This window comes from Mus pahari, chromosome 18 (genome assembly GCF_900095145.1).
Source record: "Mus pahari chromosome 18, PAHARI_EIJ_v1.1, whole genome shotgun sequence".
Lineage (NCBI taxonomy): Eukaryota > Metazoa > Chordata > Mammalia > Rodentia > Muridae > Mus > Mus pahari.
Genome location: NC_034607.1, coordinates 17,485,041 through 17,508,772, shown reverse-complemented (window position 1 = coordinate 17,508,772; position 23,732 = coordinate 17,485,041). Strand labels below are relative to the sequence as shown.

At 51.3% G+C, this 23,732-nt stretch overlaps 1 protein-coding gene across 1 annotated transcript in view; it reads right to left on the bottom strand.

The window, feature by feature from the left end:
* Positions 1 to 2,452: 2,452 nt before the first annotated feature.
* Kif6 (kinesin family member 6) overlaps positions 2,453 to 23,732 on the bottom strand; it is a 286,100-nt gene continuing 264,820 nt past the window's right edge. Inside the window, exons 17-23 of the mRNA XM_021218471.1 lie at positions 16,649 to 16,733; positions 14,744 to 14,879; positions 10,535 to 10,617; positions 5,080 to 5,127; positions 4,480 to 4,575; positions 2,531 to 2,625; positions 2,453 to 2,469 (exon numbers count right to left, since the gene is read on the bottom strand). Coding sequence (XP_021074130.1) covers positions 2,453 to 2,469; positions 2,531 to 2,625; positions 4,480 to 4,575; positions 5,080 to 5,127; positions 10,535 to 10,617; positions 14,744 to 14,879; positions 16,649 to 16,733 — 560 coding nt within the window. The remainder of the gene's footprint in view (positions 2,470 to 2,530; positions 2,626 to 4,479; positions 4,576 to 5,079; positions 5,128 to 10,534; positions 10,618 to 14,743; positions 14,880 to 16,648; positions 16,734 to 23,732) is intronic.

Genomic DNA, 23,732 nt, shown 5'->3' with positions numbered 1-23,732 from the left:
GACCAGGCTGGCCTTGAACTCAGAAATCCGCCTGCCTCTGCCTCCCAAGTGCTGGGATTAAAGGTGTGCACCACCACTGCCCGGCCTCCACCTTGCTTTTTGCGACAGGGTTTTTCACGGGGACTGGACACTCACCACTCACCTGTTAGCCTAGACTGGATGGCCAGAGAGCCTGGGAGTCACCTGCCTCTGTCATCCTGCACTAGGATTGCCAGTGTGTGTCCCTGCCCTGCTTTTTACATTGGTTCTGGGGATGAAACTTGGGTTCTTGCATCTGTGTAGCCAACCGTACTGACAGGGCCATTTCCCCAGCCCTGATATACATTCTAAGTAAAGTACTCACACGGGGGCACTGATGGCATAGGCCTTTAACCCCAACACTAGGGAGGGAGAACTAGGCAAATCTCGTGAGTTCAAGGCCAGCCTAGCCTACAAAGCAAGTGCTAGTCAAAGCTATGCAGGAACAAAAAAAAAAAAAGAAAGAAAGAAAGAAAAAAGAAAGGAAGAAACAACAACAACAAAACAAAAAACCCTGTCTCAAAAAACAAACCAAAACAATAAGTAGAGTGCCCAGGGTTTGCTCTGTGGCTCTCTTCTGTCAGGGACAGGGACAGTGTCACCAGGACCATACCATTCTGATACGAACTTTGGGCTTGCATCTCTTCTGAGAGCGTTGGGCAGCAAATGCCTCAACAGTGCTTCCTTATAGGCTCTGGGGGGAGGAATGATGGCTGTCCTCTGCAGCTCCTTATGGGGAGGCCAGGAGGCCCCTTCCTTCCCTCTCTTATGTCCCCAGGCCACATCTTCTTACTTCCTTGGGGAGGTTTCTGGTCCCCAGGCGATGGCTAATCTTGATGGTCAACAAAGACTGAAAAGTGCCTAAGACATCAGTAAATCACATTTCTGGGTGGGTGACATCTGCAGAGAGGATTAACAAAGCAGGGAGGAGCCACCCTGAATGTGTGGGGCTCCATCCAGTAGGCTAGGGGTCCAGACAGGATAACGGGGTTAGGAGAGAGCCTTTCCATCCTGTCTGCTTCCTAGCTCCATCCTGTGCACTGTTCTTCTCTGTCCTTCCTGCCCCCATGGACGATGTTCTGACACCATGAGCCCAGATGGAACTTTGCTCCCTTAGGGTTGTCATCCATGGAGAGGTGACAGACACACATCATACCGTGAGCTTCCTCTTCCTGCTGCAACATTCCTGTCCTTACACAAAATCATCTTCACAACCTCCACTTGACAACAGCCTCCGCCTGCACTCCTGGTTTTCTTCAGCTCCATCCCTGGCTCCCGTCCTCTGCATAGCTGCCTCCTTACGTACTCCTGGCCCTACATAAAATGGCACGGGCCACTGCTACTGTGTGGTGGGGCCCATGCTGCTGTTCCTGGTACTCAAATGGTAGCCATCCAGTGGCCATCTAGTTGTGTGCTGTGATAACAGTCCTCCTTCAGCTCCAGTGTCCTGTCAAGGTCCAACTGATTCTGTCTAAGCCACACTGGGTAATGGAGAAGCCGGGCATGATATCTACCTGGGCAAGGAGTCAGCCACGTGACCCAAGCTGTCTGTGTGCCGAGTCTGTGCACACGGCTTGGGTGTCTGTGTGGTGAGGCTGGGAGATGGAACCTTTAGGGGTTAGAGTCTACTGGGAGGTCCTTGGGTCACTGCTGAAGCCTGAGCCCTGAATGACTCTTGGTTCCTGTCCCGCCCTGTGACCCTCCCTCTTACTGCAGCTGCCCTAGGATCTAAGCAGGGCTCCTGCAACCGTCCTGTGTGCCCTTGAACTCCTAGAACTGGATTACAGGGACCGCTTTTCTTTACTGAGTTGCCCAGCCTTAGACATTTCAGTATAGCAATGGAAAATGGACAGACAGGAATACCATTAAGGAGGGCAGCTTTTGACAAGCCAAGACAATGTTAGGCCATTGGAATATTGGGGGTGAGGCCAAGATTAAATGCAAATGCAGGTTAGGAGGACCTGGCCTTGTTCCTGTGGGCGTCTGGGAATGGAAGAGGCTTTGTCCACAGTAGAGAAAAGATGGTTAGCTGACAAGAGATCAGACCAGTGAGGAAGGCCAGGAGGGGGCTTCTCCTTCTGCTGTGGGACAGGTATTTCCTCCAATTCTGACACTGTCCCCCAGCCCTGGGCCTTCAAGTGATATTTACATCCATAGCTCCGAGAGGAGAGTGAGGTTTCCAGCCAGGGTTTCGAGGAATTACCAAACTTCCCTCAGCGCCTTCCCGTTTGGAGGAGGCTGGATAGGGGACAGAGATGCCTTCAGGGGACAGAGAACAAGGCCAAGGTCAGGAGCAGGGAGAGGGAGTCTGGCCAGGTGCAGCAGGGCCACCCAAGCCACTCACCCACACACCTGACCCCTGGGACAAGGGGTAACAGGCCAGGACCGTGGCAGCAGGAGCTAGTGAGATTTCCTTCGTAGCTTCCTGCTTGCTTCAGTTTTCTCCCAAGTCTGGGACAGAAGAGTGGGGGACAGCCGGACCCTGGAGGGGACCCAGGGGATGTGTACTTACATTTCTTCTGTAGAATGCTCTGCCTGGCCTTGATGAATGCTAGGATGTCGGAGTCTGTCTGGCTGTCTCCAGTGAGAGGGATGGAGGATGTGGGCCTTTTCAAGATTGAGGACAGACACGCATCACAATGTTACAAGTCACTGTACCCCCAACAGCACCTTATACTCGGGTGTCGTGAGTGATTGTGTGTGTGTGCACGAGTACGTGTGTGCATGTGTGTGTGGTCAGAGAATAACTTGTGGCAGATAGTTCTCTCCTGCAGAGGGTTTGCGGGATGAAACTCAGGCCATCAGACAGGCTTGGGTAGGCTTTTACCCACTGAGCCTGCTCTTCTTTCTGTTTTGGGGCACCTGGTTTTCATCTGACCCTCCAGCTTTCCACTTCCTTTGTGAAAACTTCACGGTGTACCCCCCTTCTTACCACTCCTGGAATAGATTTCAAACCCTGCCCCATGACTTCCTGGGTCCTAAGAGCCCTGACCCTGGTTCACTCCTGAACTTTTTTTTTTCTCCTTCAATATACTGACTGGTCCAGTCTTGGGGCCTTTGCTCCAGCTGCTCCCACTCCCCGAGGCTGCGCTGGATGCGCTCTCACACAGCTGACTGATGCTTGCTGCATCCTGTCATCTCCAGCCTCCATATTCTCTCATCCCAAACTTACTCAAACCAACCGTACTCTACCTAATTTTCCTTTGGCACCAAGCATAGACTTGACATCTTTTTTGTTGGTTTGTTTGTTTGTTTGTTTGTTTTTCAAGACAGGGTTTCTCTGTGTAACTCTGGCTGTCCTGAAACTCACTCTGTAGACCAGGCTGGCCTTGAACTCATAGATTTGACATCTTGATGATGTCTCCCCTGTACCCCACACACTGCTAACAAGGTGTAGCTAGTTGTCCCCCAAGGCAGAGGCTGCTATTCCCTATCTCTTTCAGATCACAATCATATTTAGCTAAAGTGCTACTGTTAAAAACTACATTTCCCAGCATCCTTTGTAGCCAGGTGGCCAAATTTGTAAGCAGAAGAGTTGTGTGAGATGCAAAAATTCTTCTGAAAAAGAGAGGGTACTGACTCCTCTTCTCCTCTTTCTTCAGCTGGCTTAGAGACCCCCCCACCCCCCCGGCTTTGCCAGTCTCATGCCTAGGAAGGACTCCGCGAAGTGAGTGCGTTCTTGGACAACCAGGTGACGAGCTTGTTCTTGGTCACTGTGACTTTTGGTGGGCACCCTACCTGTAGAATTCAGAGGCTGCATGGTGGGGGTTGGAGGGTAGAGGGTGGGTGTTCAGGAACAGCAAGGGGGGATGGTGAGTTCCACCAGTAGAGGGTGCACTCAGCCTGAGGTAGCTCTGAAAGAAGGGCTCAGATAGGTGACTAGGGTTCTAGTCTCATGGTTCCAACAGCCCTTGCTGGCAAGAGGCCCTTTAAACTCCGTTAGCCTAATCAGGGCTCCAGCTTCCTGGGGAAGCTACTCAGCTCTCTTTAGTAGTGGGCAGAAGGCTCTCCAGATCTTCTCTAACTGGCTTTCGGAGGGGATGGGGAACGGGACAAATTTCTACTATATAGACCTGCCTGGTTTTGAACTTACAGAGTTCCGCCTGCCTGGTTTTGAGCTTACAGAATTCTGCCTGCCTCTGTCTCCCAAGTGCTAGGATTAAAGGTGTGCACCACCACACCTGGCTCATCTTTTACATTCACCAGGAGATGGGAGCTACTCTGACCAGGCCTCCTAGGTTTTGGGGAGAAATCCTCCTGTTTTGAGAGTTTGGATGCAAGAGAAGAATGTGGGTGTGGGTGGGTGGGGAAGCGTCCTAGCTACCAGGGCAGAGGTCGGCTCCAGGTTCTGCCTACAGCAATGGGTGGACGAGGACCCCTCTGGTTGGAGAAGCAGACCTTAGGGCTCAGTCTGACCACTACAGGGCTGTCACAGTATTAGAGGAGGGGGTACATACGTACCTATCTTGCGCTGGGACCCTGGAGCCACCGGGCTCTTGGCTTTGCTGATTGGGGGAGGGGGAAGGGGAGGGGCGGATTCTTCTGGCATTCCTATCACTGAAAAAAACAAAAACAAAAGACAAAAAAAAAAAACAGTCACAGGAAGTTCGAAGAGAAACACAGGGCTAACAGCGGCTTTGGTGAACTGAGTGTGGTCTCTCCGAATCCCTGTGTGAAAGCCCTAATTCCAAGGGTGACGCCGTTTAGAGGTACGCCTTGGTAGACAGATGACCAGGTAATGACCAGATAGATGAGAGCTTGTGGGTGGAGCTCTCATGGCGGGCTAGTGTCCTAGTGGGAAGGCAGACTAGGTCAGTGTGTCAGGACACAGCAAGAAGGAGGTGTCTATACGCCCAGAAGGACGCCCACAGCAAGAGCTACATCCCTGTGCTGTAGAATACATAGGTTAAACTCTGCCCCTAAAGTGATGGAGACAGAGTCTTTGGGATGAGATGGGGCAATGAATGAGGCTAGACCCTCAAGACCGGGGTTGATAATTTTACAAAAGAAACAGAAGTTTCTTCCTGACCCTGCCACTGTGGGAGGGGACAGGGCCCTTACCAGACTTCCAGCCTGCCAGCTCCATTTTCAACTTCCAAGTCTCGAGAACTGTGTAGACCAAACAAATGTAGAAAAGCAAATGAGTGTGGAACGTCGCACAGTGATGGGAAGCTTATTGGGTACGCACAAGATCGTGGCGTGTTCCCCCAGTACCTGAAAAACCAACCACGGCCTGGCCAGTGAGTCACCCAGACTCTGACATTTTGTAACAGCAACCTGAGAAGACCTGGGTGGCTACGTGGTGATTTTCATTGTTGGCGCAAAGCGTTGCCAAAATGAAGAAGGTGGACAAGCAGGTAGCGATTGTGAAGATCACAGCTCTCCTTTATGGATGGTGTCGACAACGGGAGCCCTCTGCTGGCGCGACTCTGCAGAGGCCACGCCCCTTGTCCCTGCAGTGCAGGGGCAGAGACCCAGACTCAGAAGTTTAAGGCATTCTGTTAGACCTTTCGGGGGCATCGGCTCAGGAATGAATTTCAGGACTAGTCAATATATGAGGGCAGAGATGTGGGTTCACAGATGCATTAAAGAAAGGCACGTGATTGGAGAATAAGTGTGCACCCAGGAACAGAGGTGTGAGGTGCTCAAAGAGGAACCTCAGAATGTCAGAGGTTGTCACATGCGGGTACCCCGTCCTCAAGAGAGGAGCACAGATGACTGTCTTAGCAGTAGCCATTTAAACCTTTCTGCGGCTCTGCAGTTATAGCGCAAAAGATTGCTTGGGAATCACCCCAGCCTTTCCCTTCCTTTCTCCTCTGAGAAACGGGGATTAATGGGGATGGCCCCAGAGATTCCTTGGGTGAGGTGATAGCAGAGCCACTAGGCTGCACAAGGGGTTTAGGACATGTCCTTTCCCTGTTTCCGTGAAAGTCCTAGGCATCAGGAGACTTATCTGGGAGGGGAGAGACTGTAAGCAGTCGCTAACTGTTCCGGAGTCCTTGCCTCTCTGCTGGTAAGCCACATTAAACAGATTCTGGGGTGAGGACTTCTCTGTTGTGTCCCTAAATTTCTTGCCAGGTTTCAATCGTGTTTCAATTTAGTCCCTGCTGTGACCTGGACAGGAAGTGTCCCCTCTCCCTGGTGTTCATGGCTGCCAGCCTTGCGGGGGGGGGGGAGATCCTGAGGGATCTGCCCTCATTCTCTGATGGATCCCCCATTTGACGGCATTATTAATAGACGGTAGAGATCAGGAGGTGGGTCCACGCTTCTAGGCCCGCCCTGTCTGTCTGTCTGTCTGTCTGTGTCTTTCTCTGCTTCCTTGAGGCAAGCCCACACTGTCTCCCCTCAGTTCAGAGCAATGGCTCCAGCTGACCTTAGTCTGAAAACTCTGAAAACTTGGGACAGGAGAAACCTTTCTTCGGTCAAGTTGTTTCATCACAGCACAGGAGACTGAGGCATAAGGCCCTTCTGTGGTAAGAGGAGGACGCCATCACCCTCACTTTAAGAGATGTGAGCCAAGGTGGAGAGAGCTTAAAAAGCAGAGCCGGGGCACTGTCACACCTGGGAGGCCTCCACTGTGCTCCCAGCCGTCCTGTCCCACTGACCAGCTCCTGGCTGCCGGTACCAAAGACACCCCATCGCTTGACTGTGCTCCCAGCCGTCCTGTCCCACTGACTAGCTTCTGGCTGCTGGTACCGAAGGCACCCCATCGCTTGACTCTACTGCTCCCCTGCGTGGTCTCTGACGACCACCGCAGGCTCACCGATGCACGATCCACATCCAGTACCTCACAGCCTCGCTGCCTGCGGTATGTTCCTTGCGCGGGACTCCTGGCTGCAGGATCTCCACGTCCCTCTTGCGGAGGAGCGGAGGAAGTTTTCAGCTTGTTCCCCGTCTCTCTAGGCTATCCTGTAACAGGCTCTGCCATGTGGACTTGGAGAGCCTCAGCTCTACGTTGGGATGCTTCCCCGAAGAGTGGTGTCAGAGGAGACAGGGGCTCGACACGTCAGAACCTTCATTTTATAGCTGGGCGACACTCAGGTAGGGAGGTGGGCCAGGGTGACAGACGCGTGAGATAGCTTAGTAAGTCCGCTGTCATGTATCCAAGCCCTTGATTAGGCCCGCAGCTCGCTTTCCCACATATGAGTTTGGCTAGTTGCCTAATGCCAACCGTCTGCTCTCCCACCTGACATGATGATGAGGCCTCTTACCCCGGGGGCTGTCTCCACAGGCTCAGGACTGTGAATCGAACAGACAGGAAGGAAAGCCAGAGTGTGTGGCTCCCAACCTCCCTACTCACACCCCCTGCTCATTCTCTAGCTGTCTAAAGTTTCTCTGTGGCACCCTAGAGGGAGAACGGAGAACGGGAGACTCAGCTCCTCTTTGCTGGGGCTGGTGTGGGGTACTGCAGGACCAGAGATGGCCACAAGGTGGCAGGCTCTGCACATGCTTCTTGAGTGAATAGCTGCCATAGTTTTGGGTTTCAAGAGGGTGGCTGGGGAAAGCCTGGAGACTGGAAGGAGGGGTTTCCTCCCTCAGGTGCAGTAATGGACATGTTGTGGGAATAAGCCACTGGCTGTCAAACGGCCCTTCCTTTCACGTGATGCTCTCCCAGTTTAGCTTTCTTTAGCCACCAGGGAATGTTCAGGGTGCCACATTACTGAGGGCCAGGAGCCAAGAGTGGAGTGTGAGAGGTGAGCCAGGCAGCAGGGCAGAGGGATGTGACCACCAGGGAGACAGAGGCAACCAGGGGCTCCTGTAGAGGCCTGATGCCTGGTCTATCCTCTCAGGCGACTCAGGCAGGAGGATGGCACCCTGTGAAGTGTGGAAGGAAAAGAACTCCCAGTTTCTGAGCTGCCCCCCACTCTGGGATACCACAGTTCAGATCTTCCTGCCTCTGTTTCCCAATTGCTGGGGTTAAAGGTGTGCACCACCAAGCCCAGCTCTATTAATTAACTAATTAGTTACCATTAGTTACCATTGCACATGTAACTGTCCTGTGTATATTTTGGCACAAGTCTCTTGTAAGTTGCGTACTTTGCAAATATCCTGTTTTGTGCATACTTCTTTTTCTTAACAGAGTCCTTTTATTTTGATTTCATTGGTTCTTCATTTATTTGTGAGTGCATGCTTGTCTGAGTGTGTGCACACATTTGTTTAAGGATGCCCATGGAAGTCAGAAGAAGGCACTGGGTCCTTTGGAACTAGAGTTCCAGGTGTTTGTGAGCAGCCCCAGGTGGGCGCTGGGATCTGAGCGGCAGCCTGTGGCACAGAGTGGGAATACTTTTAAGTGCCCAGCCATCTCTCCAGCCCAGTGGCATCTCTTGAGATTTGAATAAAGTTCCACTTACTGTCTTTTTCGTTTCTGAATTTACCGATTTTTAAAACATCCAGGCATCCCAACAAAACGCAGTTGTTTCTCTGTGGTGAGGGGTGGTCACTGCTTTGCTTCCTGAAGCATGGTATCAGGGAAGTGTGGGCACTAAGGCCTGGCATGAGCTGGGAGGATTGGGTGAATGTCAACCAGAACAATTATTTTTCTAGATAAGATTTTTTTTAATTAAAAATATTAATTTTTTCTTTTTTTCTTTTTTTCCGAGACAGGGTTTCTCTGTGTAGCCCTGGCTGTCCTGGAACTCACTTTGTAGACCAGGCTGGACTCGAACTCAGAAATCCGCCTGCCTCTGCCTCCCAAGTGCTGGGATTAAAGGCATGTGCCACCATGCCCAGCTTAATTTTTAATTATGTATCAGTGCGTGTGTGTCCACAGAAGCCAGACCTGTGGGGTTCCCCCTTTTTCTCTGGAGCTGGAGTTACCAGTGGGGTTGTGAAAGGCCTGGGCCGGCTCCTTGGAACCAGACTCAGGTCCTGCAAAGGCAGCAGGTGCTCTGAGCAGCTGAGCCATCTCTCCAGCCCCAAGAGCCTGGATTTGTAAAGACAGTTTCTGGAGACTTGCAAAGGCAGCACAGACAGTCCCCTGTCCATTTCTACAGCCGCTGGTCCAGCTGCAGCTGCCCTTACCCAGCCAGCCCTGAATTCAAGGCTGCATACTTCCTGTGGCCGCTTTGAGGCCTTCTTTCTGCTGCAGCACAGCACCCAGGGCTCCACATTATCTGGAGCTGTCAAGTCGTCTTTGCCTCCGCTTGGCTTCAGGACGCTCAGACTCCCTGCCACTTTTGAGCTGTACTGGGCAGATATTTTCTAGAATGTCCCTGGCTGAGATTTGTGTGACATTTCCCTCAGGCTTCTAGAGGCACTGTCTGACAGCTTTAAAAAAATGTGTGTGTGCGTGCATGTGTGTGTGCGTGTGCCTTTGCGCCACAGCATGCGTGTGAAGGGCAGAGGACAACCTGCGGGAGGTGATTGTCTCCTTCTACCATGTGGGTCATTGGGATTAAAGTGAGGTTGTCACAAGGGTTCGGGGCAGTGCCTTTACCCGCTGAGCCATGCTGCCTGCCCCTGGCATCTTATTTATTCTTTTAAATTTTTTTTAGAACTATCTAGTTATTTACTTTCATTTTGTGTATGTGTGCTTTGTCCAAATGTGTGTAAGTGCACTGCACGCATGAGCACTGCCCTTGGAGATCAGAAGAGGGCATCCGATTCCCTCGCCTGGAGTTACAGATGGTTGTGAGCTGCCATGTGCTTGCTGGGAATTGAGCCTGGGTCCTCTCTAAGTGCAGCAACTACCTTTAATCTCTAGGACATCTCTCCTGCTCTCTGGTATCTTTAAATAAAGCTTCACTTCAGACTTCGAACATGGGCTCTTGGTGTTCCTCAGACCAAAGATGTGCTGGCCCCTTGATGGCAGAGATGGGTGCCCCACTCACACTGTCCCAGCCTCTGGCCTGGAAGGGCTGAGTCCGGAGTGGGTGGCTGGGGGGCGGGTGGGGGGAGCAATGGGTGTAGATCTGAGAGATTCTGCCACCTGTATTGGATGATTACTAAGAGACCAGACCATGGTGTGCAGAAACAGGAAGTCCCCACTTGATCTCTCTACCATTTAGAGACCCAGAGGACATCAGATCCTTGGGAGCTGGTGCTATAGGCATTTGCAACGTAGGCAGCCCTGTGGGAGGCTGTCCGCAACTTGCCCGTTTATCACCTAAGCTTCTCTAGGACAAAGGATATTAATACCCTTGTCACAACTGCCTGAGTCCTGGTGGACTGAGTATTCTCTATGTTACCTCTTCCCAAACACTCCTCCCGAGCCACGCCCCTCCAAGGCCACGCCCCTCCCGAGCCATGCCAGGTCCTGCTTAGTCAACCCCTTCCTACTCAGGTGACAGGACCAGAGCTCACACTATTGGACAATGTCCTCCTGTTACAGGGGTGGTCATGTACTGATTTGATTGTTAGGGGATCTGAAGGGGTAGCATTCAAGAGCGCTTAAAAGACACAAGCTGGAGGGGCTACAACCAATTAAACAGCAAAGGCAATACAGTCTTAAGGAGGCGGCAGGGAGCCTTTCCTGGGCGACCTGACACAGGCCAATGACCAATGACCGTGTCCTGACCTTTTCTTGAAAAGAAGCTGCGTCTGGTCCTGCTGGGGAAATGGCTTCATGGCATCCTGGAGGTTCGTGGCCGGGGAGTTTACCTGTTGGCCCAAGAAGGGATTTTTGTCAGTTTAAGTCCAAGGCCACCTTATGACGTTCTCACTGTCACCCTTGTCCTCAGCCTCCCCCGCCCTCTGGCCTGGAGGTTTCAGGCCGGCTAGGCAATGCTCTCCCACCGAGCTGAATCCTCACCCCTTGATGTCACTCTTTAACACACATTTTTAAAATTCTTGTTTATGTGTATGTGTATTTGGGGGGCAGAAGAGGATGTTGGATCACCCTGGAGCTGGAATTACACGCAAATGCGAGTCACCCAGTGTGGGTGCTGGGAACCTAACTCTGGTCCTTTGAAAGAGCAGGAAGTGCTCTTAACCACTAAAGCCATCTCTCCAGCCCTTTGATGTCATTCTTAAGAGGGAAAAGAAGTAAGTATATACAATGCATATGACAATAAAAGATCTAGACGTAACTGAGCAAAGCTTTGTTTTATCAAAATACAGTCTGTGAATGGGGACAATGTTAATAAAATCTGGGTTATTCTCTGTGCCCTCCTGTTTTCCAAATGGAGCAAATATTATTTACTTTTTTCAGGTAAAAAAGATGTGAGTACAGTATCCTCCTGTCACTCTCAGGAGATCCTTCCTGAGTGTGTGCTTCTCTTGTCCTAAGATCCTCTTATGACCTAATGGAGCAGGTCCCAGAGCGCTCACCTCTGCCGTGACGGCTCTGGAAGGTTTGCACATCTGCAATGGTCCGGGAGACCAAGGCTGCTGTAGCAGTAACTCCGAGTCTCCCAGAACACCCCACAGCCCCCCTGAATACCCTGTCAGATTCTCTGAACACCCTTTGGGCCTCTGGGAAGCCATGAGCACGGTGAGCCTGCGAGGAGTTGCTGCCAGGTGCGCCCGTTGGCTCCCTGCCTCTTGGGCAAGCCATCCCAGAACACCCATCGCCTCCCTTCTTCTCCCTCAGTCCTCCAAGGAGACTTGTATAGGATGGGCTAAGAAACTACCCACAGCTGTGTGGCATCAGCTCCCCCTGTGGCAGGGTATCAGTCATCTCCGTTGTCACCATCTGGACTCTTCTGTCAACCTTGGGTGGCAGGAGGCACATGGATCTGACTGGATCTTGGCTGCTTTGACTTTTATTGTCCATATAGCTAACAAACCTCGGGCATCTGTGAGCCTTGTCTGAACGCTTCTCCAGATATCACGTGAGGCTCATCTACTGTCCAGTGATGAGGCTCCCTTGGGCACCTGCTGACAGCCTCCCTCCCAGATGAACCCACTAGGAACGGTCTTAGACCCAGAGTCCCAACGGAAGCCAGGGTCACTGTGGACATACATGGAAATCGATTACATCTTCATTATCCCTAGTTTCTACCTGAGATTACACAATGACATCAACGGGCTGGAGGGATGGCTCAGCTGTTAAGAGCACTGACTGCTCTTCCGAAGGTCCTGAGTTCGAGTCCCAGCAACCACATGGTGGCTCACAGCCATCCGTAATGAGATCTGACGCCCTCTTCTGGTGTGTCTGAAGACAGTTACAGTGTATTTAGATATAATAATAAATAAATATTTAGGCCGGAGTGAGCGGGGTCCTGAATTCAAATTTCCAGCAACCACATGATGGTTCACAACCATCAGTACTGCTACAGTGTACTCATATACATTAAATAAATAAATAAATCTTTTTTTTTTTTTTTTAAAGAAATGACAACAACCACCCAGGGACATCAACAGTCCCTGTGAATTTGCTACCAACCACAGCACAATATTATCTTATCATCATGGCTGGTGCAGAAACATTGAAATGCTGTCTTCATTGTGACTCTGAAATCATGGTAAATGCCACTAACACTTCACTGATAACCACACACCTAAATACTATTAATTAATATTCCTACCAAAGGATATACATATTTTCCCATGTTTTTAATTTTAATGAACTGATTTTTTATTGATATGTCACTGGTAATGTATGAACTTATTATTTCTTTGATTTTTAATTCATAGGTCAACTTACTGTATATGTATTAGAGTACAAATTATGGGAGTTGGTTTTCTCTTTGAACTACGTAGGTTACAGGCATCAAATATCATCCTCCATAACACCCCCTTCTACTTCCATGTCATATACAAGCACCAGAGATATATTAAATCTAGGTTGCACATAGGAGAGACACATGTGGTATTTATCTTCCCAAGTCTAGCTTATTGAGCTTAATGCAATTATCTCCATTGTTTCCATCTTCCTACACAGGTAATGGCTTCATTCTTCTCTGAGGCTGACTAGAACTCCGCTGTGTATATATGCCACACTTACCTTGTCATCTGATGATGGATAGCTACACTGGCTACTGTGAATAATACAGGATGAGAAGAGATGTGCACACATTTCTGCGCCATGCTTAGATTCCTTCAGGTACGTAGCCAGGACTGGCATAGCTGGGTAATATTGTTATTCTAGTTTCCGTCGGTTTAGGAACCATAATCCTGCTTTCCATAATTAATAAAAAATTCTTTATGAGATGAAGCCTTGTTTTTGTGTGGCCCAGGCTGGTCTTGAACTCATAATCGTCTTGCCTCTGCCTCCTAAGTGTTGTGTCTTTAGGTGTGTGACACCATGGCCAGAAATAATGGAGTGTCAGTGCTTGGCTGGGTGTCCTTGGGCATATGCCCTTTCGGGCTCGAAATTCATTGTCCTTAAAGTGAAGAGTGAGCCTGGGTGGCAGGGGGTGGTGGTGGTAGTGGTGGGGTGGGGGGGCTCTCCAAGGGTAATGTGACCTCCTCAATTCCATCCCACCATACCCAGGGGGTTGCCTGGGGGCAAACAGAAAGCTGGGGTTTTTACTGCTGCTTCTTAGCAGGTTATTTTAGCCTTCACAACATCAGAGAGACTTTCTAGAGATTTGTCTGGGAAATATGCAAAAACCGTCTACAGATATGTCTACTGTGAAGAACCAGAAACTATCTAAATATTCAAGAACAGATCGACTAAATTGTCTAGAGTATACTTACAGGATGGAACAGTGACAGTTGGAAATGACATTACAGAACTGTGATATGAAAAAAGCAGTTATTCTAAAAAGTTAAAAAAACACAAGGCCAACCACGGAACGTAAGACCAACAAGATGTCGCTCCGCGGTAGGATGCTCGCCCAGGATGCTTGAGGTTCTGGGTTTGAGTCCTGGTACTACAAGCCACAAACCAACAAACACCTCTTCCCTCACAACGCACATACACACTTCATCGAAATGATAAAAAAAAAAAAACCCATGGTAATACATATGCAGAAAGAGCACACAGAGATATCACACGCAGACTTGGTTCTCCTAAAGTGGCAAGACAAAAGTAATTTCTACTTTCTTCTTCATGTTTTCTAACATTTCTAGAACGTGTGTGTGTGTGTGTATGAGTGTGTGTGTGTGTGTGTATATGAGTGTGTATATGTGTGTGTGTATATGTGTGTGTTTATGAGTGTGTGTGTGTGTATGAGTGTGTGTATGTGTGTGTGTATATGTGTGTGTATATGTGTGTGTGTTTATGAGTGTGTGTGTGTATATGAGTGTGTGTATGTGTGTGTATGAGTGTATGTGTATATGTGTGTGTGTGTTTATGAGTGTGTGTATGTGTATATGAGTGTGTGTGTTGTGTGTGTGTGTGTGTGTGTGTGTGTGTGTGTGTAAAATGAAAGAAAGAACAACCAGGTTTGGTGGCACCTGCCATTAATCCAAGGACTCAAAAGGCAGAGGCGGGCTCATTTCTGAGTTCAAGGCCAGCCTGGTCTATATGGAGAGACTCTGGCTCAAAGAAAGAAAGAAAATAAGAAATGAAGGCAGGAAGGGAAGCAGGAGGGAGGGAAGGAAGGAGAAGGGAGGATAAGAGATGGGGGATGTCAAATGAAGTCTCCAAATGATCTTAGATGAAGCAACAGAGACACAATCTTTTATTTTTTGAGTCATCTCTCATTGGTCAGGCTATCTGAGGCCCTGGAGTGGAGACACTGATCTCCTTGTGTTCCTATCACTCAGGGGAGCACTTGCTCCATGAGCCATGGGCAGTGCCCACAGGACCGAGGTTTGAAAACCTCATCCCACCCCACTGCCTCCCAAGGGACCCGAGCTTGTACGGGACACTGTCCCCATGTTCCTCACGGCATACCTGCAGGCTGGTGGCCTCCTCTGCCCACCAGGCCTCGAACTCTTTCTGCAGCTTGACCTTGGCTTTGTCCATGAGCAGTTGCAGGTGCTCAATCTCCACCTTCAGGGCCTTCAGGCGCATAAAGGTCGTTTTGTACCTGCAGTGGCGTTAGAGGAGTTGCAGTGAGCTGATGCCTGTACAGCGTGGGCGGGGGAGGCTGCAAGTGAAGAGGGTCTGAGCCCCAGAAGCCTGGCAGAGGTGCCCTGGTGAGAGATCAGCGTGGACCACTTGTCTGCTCACTAGGCATAGGGGACCTTCTCCAAGAATAAGAAGTCCTTTCCTTTGAACATGGACTAAGGAGACGCGTGACACTTGGTCTTCAGTGTCAGCATGGCTAGATTCTGAGTCACCTAGGAGATGCACCTCTGCAAGTACTCAGGAGGCTGTTTCCAGAGACCTTTAACCGAGCATGGCTGATGTACCCTGAACTGGGCAGCACCAGCCCAGAGACTCGAACTCTGGACAGAGTAAAAGGATTGGGCAGGCTGAGCATCCATCTTTGCTCTCTGACTGCAGAGTGTGTGACCTCATGTTCCTGCCCAGGCCTTCTACGCCCTGATGGAGGGTGCCCTTAGACCATGGGCAGAAATAAATGCTCTCCTCAAGCTGCATTTGCAGCTGCTTTTCACAGCCACGAGGGAAGGAGCTGATGCTGCGAGGGGCAGATGGACAGCTGGGGAAAAAGCCAATGGCGCCGGCAGACGGCACAGGGGTGTGGGCAACACTCAAGCCTTTGCCGTGAAGCTGTGAGGGAGGGGGGCACTGTGGTGTGTGTGTGTGCGCGCGTGCGTGCGCGCGCGCGTATGCATGTGTGAGTGTGTTGGGGGATTTTGCAGTGATGTCACCAGTAGCGTGAGGCAGGAAAGTGACTTGTTTAGGACCTCCAGCCTTGGCACGGAGGATAAACGAATGAATGAACTCTGCTGCCTGATCCACGCCTATGTCTCCTCACGCTGTAAGTAAAATCACTTTGGGCCTCTTGATAGCTGGGTGAAGATCTGAGGTTTTCGAGAGCCAGGTTAAACTTTGGTAAAGCCGAGGAGTGAAGCCCACCACGGGCGTGCTTCCTGGTTCCTTTAGAGCAGTGTTTCTTAATCTTCCTAAGGCTGGGACCCTGTACTACAGTTCCTCATGTTGTGGTGACCCCCAACCATATAATTAGTTCATGGCTACTTCATAACCGAGGCCTGTGTATCAAACTCTTCACTCGCTGAGCCACCCCACCAACTCCAATATTTCTGGTGTAGGAACATTAGCTTTCTGTTCACAGACTTGCTGTGGCTGGCAGCTAGATCCTGTGCAGGAGAACATGTTTCATTGCTACTGTTAGGGATCATAAATACCCACTATAGAAGGTAAATATCTGATATGCAGGATATCTGATATGCAGGATATCTGACATGCAGGATATCTGACATGCAGGATATCTGACATGCAGGATATCTGACATGCAGGATATCTGATATGCAGGATATCTGATATGCAGGATATCTGATATGCAGGATATCTGACATGCAGGATATCTGACATGCAGGATATCTGATATGCAGGATATCTGACATGCAGGATATCTGATATGCAGGATATCTGATAGGTGGCCCTTGTGGGTGTCGCACCGCCAGGTTGAGAGCCACTGCTGTCGAGGGCACTCGCTGTCAGGACAGGACTCTTCCTCATTCAGCACCTCCCTTCCAGGCATAGGCCTTGCTTAAGGCTACTCCCACCGTCTCATGCAGTTTAAGGCTCCAGGCTGGACACCTTTCCTAAGGAGAAGCTGCAGTCCTGGAGGCCCAAGGAGGCTGGGGTCCAAATGCAGGCAGTAACAAACAAACGAACAAACAAACAAACAAACAGCTGCCGGCTCACCTGCCCTTCTCCTCCTCCAGCTGTGCTCGCAGTCTCTCCTCCTGGGGGTCAGGCGTGGAGGCTGGGACCGTGTTCTCTGAGACCCCTGGAAGAGCAAGATGCCAGGAGGTTACAGCAACAAAGAAAGGTAGAAGGAAAAAAATGGGGAGGGGCCAATGGCAGAGGTCAAGGGCATCCAAAGATGAGAAAGGGGTCTGGGGTGTTCTTCTGGGGGCCTCTAGGTGGCAGCCTCAGCTTGGTTTCAGAGCTGCCCTCCTCCTGTGTTTCCCCCAGCCCTGGTGTCTGTCACTGGAGGCAGACCTAATGGCACTTCGGTGAGACTGGCTGGTGGCTGTGACCTGGCCTGGATGCTGAGCCCTCTGTGTGGGTGCTTGGCTATAGGCTGGGGGCTGGGGGGAAGAGCTCCCTTCTAGCTCACCTGCTAATTCCCCACCCTCCCAGGGAGTCTGCAATTGCTCAGTGCTTCTTTGTCACACAGCAGAGGAACCCACAGACCCAGCAGAGTGAAGGCCACCCCCCCTACCTGAGCTGCTGCCCTCCACTCTCACCCCTGCCTCCGGTTCATGCCCCCATGAGCCAATGCCCCATATCCCCTCCATGCTCCCTCTTGCTCCCCTACCACCGAGGCCCCCAGCACATACCATTGCTCGGCCACCCTCCCTCCAGAATGAAGGCCTCCCTGCTACCTCCTCCACCCCTATTCCCCCACCCCACCCCCAACCCATGCACTTTCTGAAGAAGAACAGACATCACTCTGATGACAGCTGTTTGAGGAAGGCGTCACTCCTGCATTCCTGATCAGGCTTGAGGAGGTTAATTTGCCAAGCCCTGTGGGTAACTTCCAGATCCTGGGTGCGAATCCCCCTTTGTTTGATGGCCAGGGTCCTGAATTCCAAACTCCTGGTAGAACATTTTAGTTTTCATTCCTTATCATGTGTGGGGGGAAGTGCCTGTGTGTCACGGCATGCATTAGAGGTGGGGGACAACTTTCCCGGATCTAGTCGCTCCTTCCACCGTCACCTGGGTTCCAGGGGTCAAAGGCTTCGCCCCCGCCGACCCCAGGGTTTCTGAGAGATGAACACTGGCATTCTGTTCACAGGCTTGCTGTGGCCGAAGCTCAATGCTGTAGAGGTCAATGCTTCATGGGTCCCAGCTATCTCCACCAACTTTTAGCAGAGACTGTCCCCATTAATGTCCCCTTTCGTTGTCACACAGACTCTTTGGAGCAGCACAGAATGTCTTTTCTATTCTGAGGGTCCATTAAATATTCAACACCTCCACACTACGTGAGTCCGGAGTCTTGTTCGAAGGCTGACTTGCCCGGTTCCTTGTGTGTGTGTGTGTGTGGGGGGTTCAGTGAACTTGTTATTGTCTAATTATCTCATTTAAAAGGCAGAGACCTGGTATCACTTCACATCTGGGGTGAGAGGCATGGGGCACAAAAGGGCTTTTAAATATGTAATTTCAGGGCAGGGACATAGTGCGGTGGGTAACATACTTGTCATGAAAGTGCTCACGCGGTGGGTAACATACTTGTCATGAAAGTCTGAGGACCTGTGTTTGAATCCCCTGAACACAAGGAATGCTGGGTGCAGTTGTGTGCAGCTGTAGCCCCAGTGCCCAGGTGGGAGCGAAGGACGGGCGAGCACCCGGGGACGCACTGTCTGGCTGACTTGGCATCCAGAGTGGCGGACAACAGAAAGAGGGTCCTTGTCTCAAACAAGATGGAAGGCAAGGACATCCAAGATTGTCTTCCAATGTCCACCTCCACGTGTGTGTCATGGCATGCACCTGCCCACATTCACACCCACAAAAATCACAGTGTGTAAAGGGTGTGTGTTCTGTTGGGCATAGTGGCACACCCTTGTAATCCCATCCCTTGGAGGCTGAGGTAGAAGGAGAAAAGTCTGTGGCCATCTTGGGCTGTGTATTGAGATTCAGCCCAGCCAGGGATATAGAAGGAGACCTTGGTTCAAGCAAAACTACTCTTCAGAAATCCCAGATAATTCCCCAGCCTATATTTCTGTAGCAAGTGATTTACTAATGCTGGCCATTTATTGAAATGTCTCTCTAAAATGTTTGCCCAGTTCATTAGGCACATATAAGGTTCTCTATACACAAGGAAGACCTCAGAATAACCATGCAGGGACTGCACTACCACCTACCTCATCACAAACTTCCTGTCCATAAGTAACACAGGTCACATGGCTGGGAAAAGCTGAGGTGTGAATTTTTTTTTTCTGGTTCCAAAGAGCCAAATGTTTATACCAGCTCACCATCCTGGTGCATATGACCCTCTGTTAAGTTTGTGGTTGGTTGAAAGCCTTTCATGCTTTTTACTACAAGTGGCCGTCCCACGGAGTATCCTGTTTCAGCAGGCTGGCCCTTGATCCCAGCTGCAGAACTCCCGGCTTATTGGGAGTCTGGCCTATAGAGAGTCCCCCATCTGCCAAGTTATTCCTCTCTTTTCTCCCTCCTTGCTGCGTCACTGACGCACGGGCACTAGCCTGCCTTTTATCTCTGTGCAACCAACCTCCCTCTCCTCCTCTTCCACTGGGTGAGCAGGTCTGTCATCTCAGCTGAAGAGGAAGCTGGCATCCTGTGGGGACATTTCTAGGTTCCGGTCTTCATTACCCACAATCCTCCATGACCCCCAAGTCGCAGGCGTAGGGAGCCTCAGAGGTGGGACATGCAGCCCTTGTTTTTCTGTTTCTGTCCCTGGAGCTTTGTTTAGAGGCTGAGTACAAGACACACTGGATTCCATGCTTATTTGATGGCCCTCTCTCTCTGAAAAAACGGCAGATGTGAACCACAGAAAGAGGCATTTAACGTCAAATGACAGCAGGCCTTTAAGTGCTCGGGACACTGTGTTCCCTAGAGCTCCAGAGACCACCCCCATCTGCCTCGCAATCTGCAGACACAGAACTCTGTCTCATCTCCCCTGTTTCAACACTGTTGACCCTGCACCAAGGGCACACAAGTGTCAGTGACAGCCTGGGTGACGGCCGGGGTAAGGACCAGCAGAGAGGCTGCAGGAGGAGGGTGGAGGAAGGGCTCTGGTTCCATTTGGGAGGCAGCATCAAGGACGGTGAGGGTGAGAGGGGAAGCTGAAGGGGACTGAGTCCCAGCATGCATTCATGGCCCTTTGGCAGGAGGGAGGCTCCTGCCTGATCCCATGGAGTGTGCTAGTTTCTGTGGGCATGCTGCAGGAGTCGGGGGATGCCTAGGAGCCACAGGCAGAGGGATCATTCTCAATGTGTCTGACACCAGAATAGGTTAGGTCGGCTACAACTGGTGTAGTCTCGGTCCAGGTCAATGTGTGTACCTCATCCATCCCCATCCCCACCACCACCACTGTAGGCTCTGCCGTTTGCTGTGTGAGCTTAGGAGAAGTGTGCAATGCTGTGCATGCATGCCTGTGTGTGTGTGTGTGTGTGTGTGTGTATGTGTGTGTGTGTGTGCACGCACGTGTGCGTGCGTGTGCACGCGCGTGCGTGCACACATGCACGCCTGCACGCACGCTTGTGTGTAGAGATTGGAGGACAACTATGTAGAATCGGCTCTCCTGGGTTGTCAGACTTGCCCACAAAGTGCTGTTACCTATGGCGCCCTCTCCCAGCCCCTTAAGAGATGCTATGCGTGTTTAGTGGTGACTGTTGGCCTGTCCTAGTCCAGAAGGATTAATTCTGGCAACAAAGATGAACTTCCATCAACAACGACAACAAAGTTAGGTCTACAATATAATACAATAGATCGAAAGGCAAGGCTGGACAGAAGGCTGATGGGCGCCCTTTTGGAGGAGGGGACAATAGGACAGAGACTTGCAGAGATTAGGCGACAGAGGAGCATGTAGAAGTGTCAGGCGTGAGCCTGCTTGCTGCCTGTGGGGAACAATGAGAAGGCCCGGGCACCTGCAGGAGTTGGCAAAGAACAGTAGGCGCTGAGGCCACAAGCAAACAGAGGCAGAGTGGGTTTGGCCCCTTTTGGGACTCTGGCATTGAGATTGTGAGAAGCTGAGGGGTAACAGTGGTAGGGTGGGGGTAGGGACGTCCCTTGATCTTGTCTTTTGTAGCTGATCTGAGACTGCAATGAAGAGCCTCTCTGATGGGGGGCGTGTGTGTGTGTGTGTGTGTGTGTGTGTGTGTGTGTGTGTGTGTGTGTGCCAGTATTCCCGGCTGCTGTTGAAAGGGAAAGAGGACTGGGGCAAGGGACCGCCAGCAGCTGGGATGAAGGCACAGTGTCCCTGAGTCACAAGCTACCCTCAGTGTCCCAGATGGGCCCGAGGCCAAAGGTGATGTTTGTTTGGTTGACTGCATTGGGACCCACCGGGAGACAGGAGCCAGCCCCTGGGAAGAGGAGTCGGGGCTGGGGAGTCAAAAGGAAGCAAATGAAAACAGACGGAGCGAGGACAGAGCGGGCAGAGAAAGGGAGCCTGGGCTTGCAGATCGTTGGTCCCACTGGGACCCTGGCCATGGGCAGAACTGACAGTCACCTGACAGGAGGCACGGGGGCGGGGCATCCTTTTAATGGAAGGATTCTCTCTGGAAGAATAGTACAGGAGAGGCTAGCCCTGAGTGACCTTTGGAGGCCACTATGATGAACAGTCAGCTTCAACGCAGCACAGAAAAGCAAGTAGAGAGGGTTTGGTTTTACTCTGGCAGATGCCCATCTGGATGTCACCCTAGGAGGATGCCCCAAGCAGCTGGGTGGCATTCTTCAAATCAGGAAGCCGGAGGGTAGGGCACTCAGTCCCCTCATGGCTGCCGAGGCCAGCCAGGGGGCCCTTCTGTCTGAGTTTGTTCCGCTGGGGACGTCTCAGGTCCTGCTTCTCCTCCTCCGAGACCCTCCACTCCGAGCTCTACACAGTTATCTGGTGCCTGAACTGTACGAAATCTCATTTCTCTGCTTCGGTGGCTCTTGACTGAGGCGCTCTTGGAAATCACTTATGGAGCTTGTCAAAGCACAGCGGCAGCTGGGCCCCGGTCCAGACCTGCTGAGTTCAGATTTGTTAGCATGTCCTCTGGAGATCCGGATGCCGCCCCTCGTTAAGGAACCAGCTAAGGCTCTTGGACCCTTCGCCGTAAATGTCTGTCAAAGAGAGTTCCAGAGACTACAGGACCTGCACAGGGGACGGCTTGTGGGACAGAGCGTGTCCTCACAGCTCCCCGGCTTGCCCTGCAGACGTTTGAGGGCCACTGTGATGAAGGGGAAGGATCTCAGGGGTTTGCAGAAAGGACCACGCTCTGTGAAGCCAGAGCTGCCCTGCAGTTGGCCCTCTTTAGGTGCTTGGCCCAATCTGTGTAATAAGATGCACCATGTGGCTGTCGCCAGACCTCCCAGGTATCATCTCACGAAATCCTCACACCTCCTGTTCACACACACACAGGGGACTTGGCCTTATCAAAGCCAGGGTTTCTTTCTCTGCAAGTGATCTGGTGACTAAAGGAGACACGGGCTGCTCACTGAAGTCTGTATTAACTTGCCCTAAGCGAGTCAAGGAGATGCTGTTTCCCTGGAATGACTCTCAGATCTGCAGCAGGGCCAAAACAAAGCCTCAGTACCCAGGCGCTGGCCTGTAAGGACTGCTGTTAACTAACCAAGGCACAACAACCTGTGCCGAGCTCCCACTGGCCACGTGCAACTTAACCACTGGCTATGAGCAGGAGTCTGCCGAAATCTAGCTCATCCCATGGGACTCCCGGGAGCAGTCTGTCCCACCATCTTGACCATACTAGAGGTATGCAGGCAAGCAACGATGACGACAATTCCGACCACAGTGTGAAGCTGAGAGGGGCCTCTGGGCTTCCGTAGAGTACAGACTGTGGGGCCTAACATAGCCGTCACTTGGCCAGGGCCCAGCATGGGAGGAAGCAGTAGGCTCAGTTGGTCTCCCATACCAGACAGGGTATCAGAGCAGTCGGGCACTTCCTTAGCTACCCAGTGAATTCTTTCAACCCCCCAACTCTGGGATTCTGTGGACTAAACTGCCTCCTAGAGACATAGATCACTCAGCCCCATCTTGTTTGAGGAGCCAAAGCGTCTCCTCTTAGGGAGACGAACGGTGTCAGTGGCTCAGTCACCACAGCGGTCAAGAAGTCTCTGGCTTCCCAATTAGACCAGATCCTGTGTGATGGATCACATTTATTGTCAACTGAAATCATCACGCTGACGGCTCTTCAGCGCCATCATCTATCTTGGTGTCAGCTTTGTGGAGCGCCTTAGCAGCACACAGCATGCCTGGGCATCTGCCGTGGTGAGAGTGCCTGGGACACACTCATCCCTGCCCCACATTCCCTGCACACACTGTCTGTCATCCCCTCAGGGAGAACAGATGATCCTCGAGAGGAGAAAGGTTGATACAACACCGTAAATATCTAACTCATGGAAAAGCACAGGCGAGACAGCCCCCCACAGCCCCTTCTACCCTGGCTGCTGTTGCCCCAAATCACATGCCTTGCGTGGCAGCGTTCTTCCCAGGCCTCCTCCTGTTCCCAGAGGAGGAGCTGGGTCACAGAGACCGACAGTGTGCACAGAAACAATCAGCAACATGGCAGAGATCCTTGGAATACTCCACACTCGAGAAAGGCGGTCCTCTTACTTCCTTGAGCTTAGCTCTGTGGTCGCCCCTGCTCTCATGGGGAGCTCTCTCTCTCCCACTCACATCTGTTCACAGACCTTTCTGACTCAGATCTTTCCATGTTCTCTGACCTACCCATGATCCTCTCTCCACACTCCTTCTCATCTTCAAGATCCTGCTTTAGAAGCAACGTGTCTCTTGTAATCCACCATCCAGGCATAAGAGAGATGGTTCTGTGGCTTGGAGCATATTGGTCTCCCTGAGGACCTGAATTCAGTCCTGGGCTCACAATGGTCTGCAACGCCAGATGCCCTCTGCTGGCCTCCTTGGACATTACACTCATGGACACACAGCCTTACACAGACACACATACATGCATATAATTAAAAACAATAACCGGGTGTGGTGGCGCATGCCTTTAATCCCAGCCCTTGGGAGGCAGAGGCAGGCGGATTTCTGAGTTCGAGGCCAGCCTGGTCTACAGAGTGAGTTCCAGGACAGCCAGGG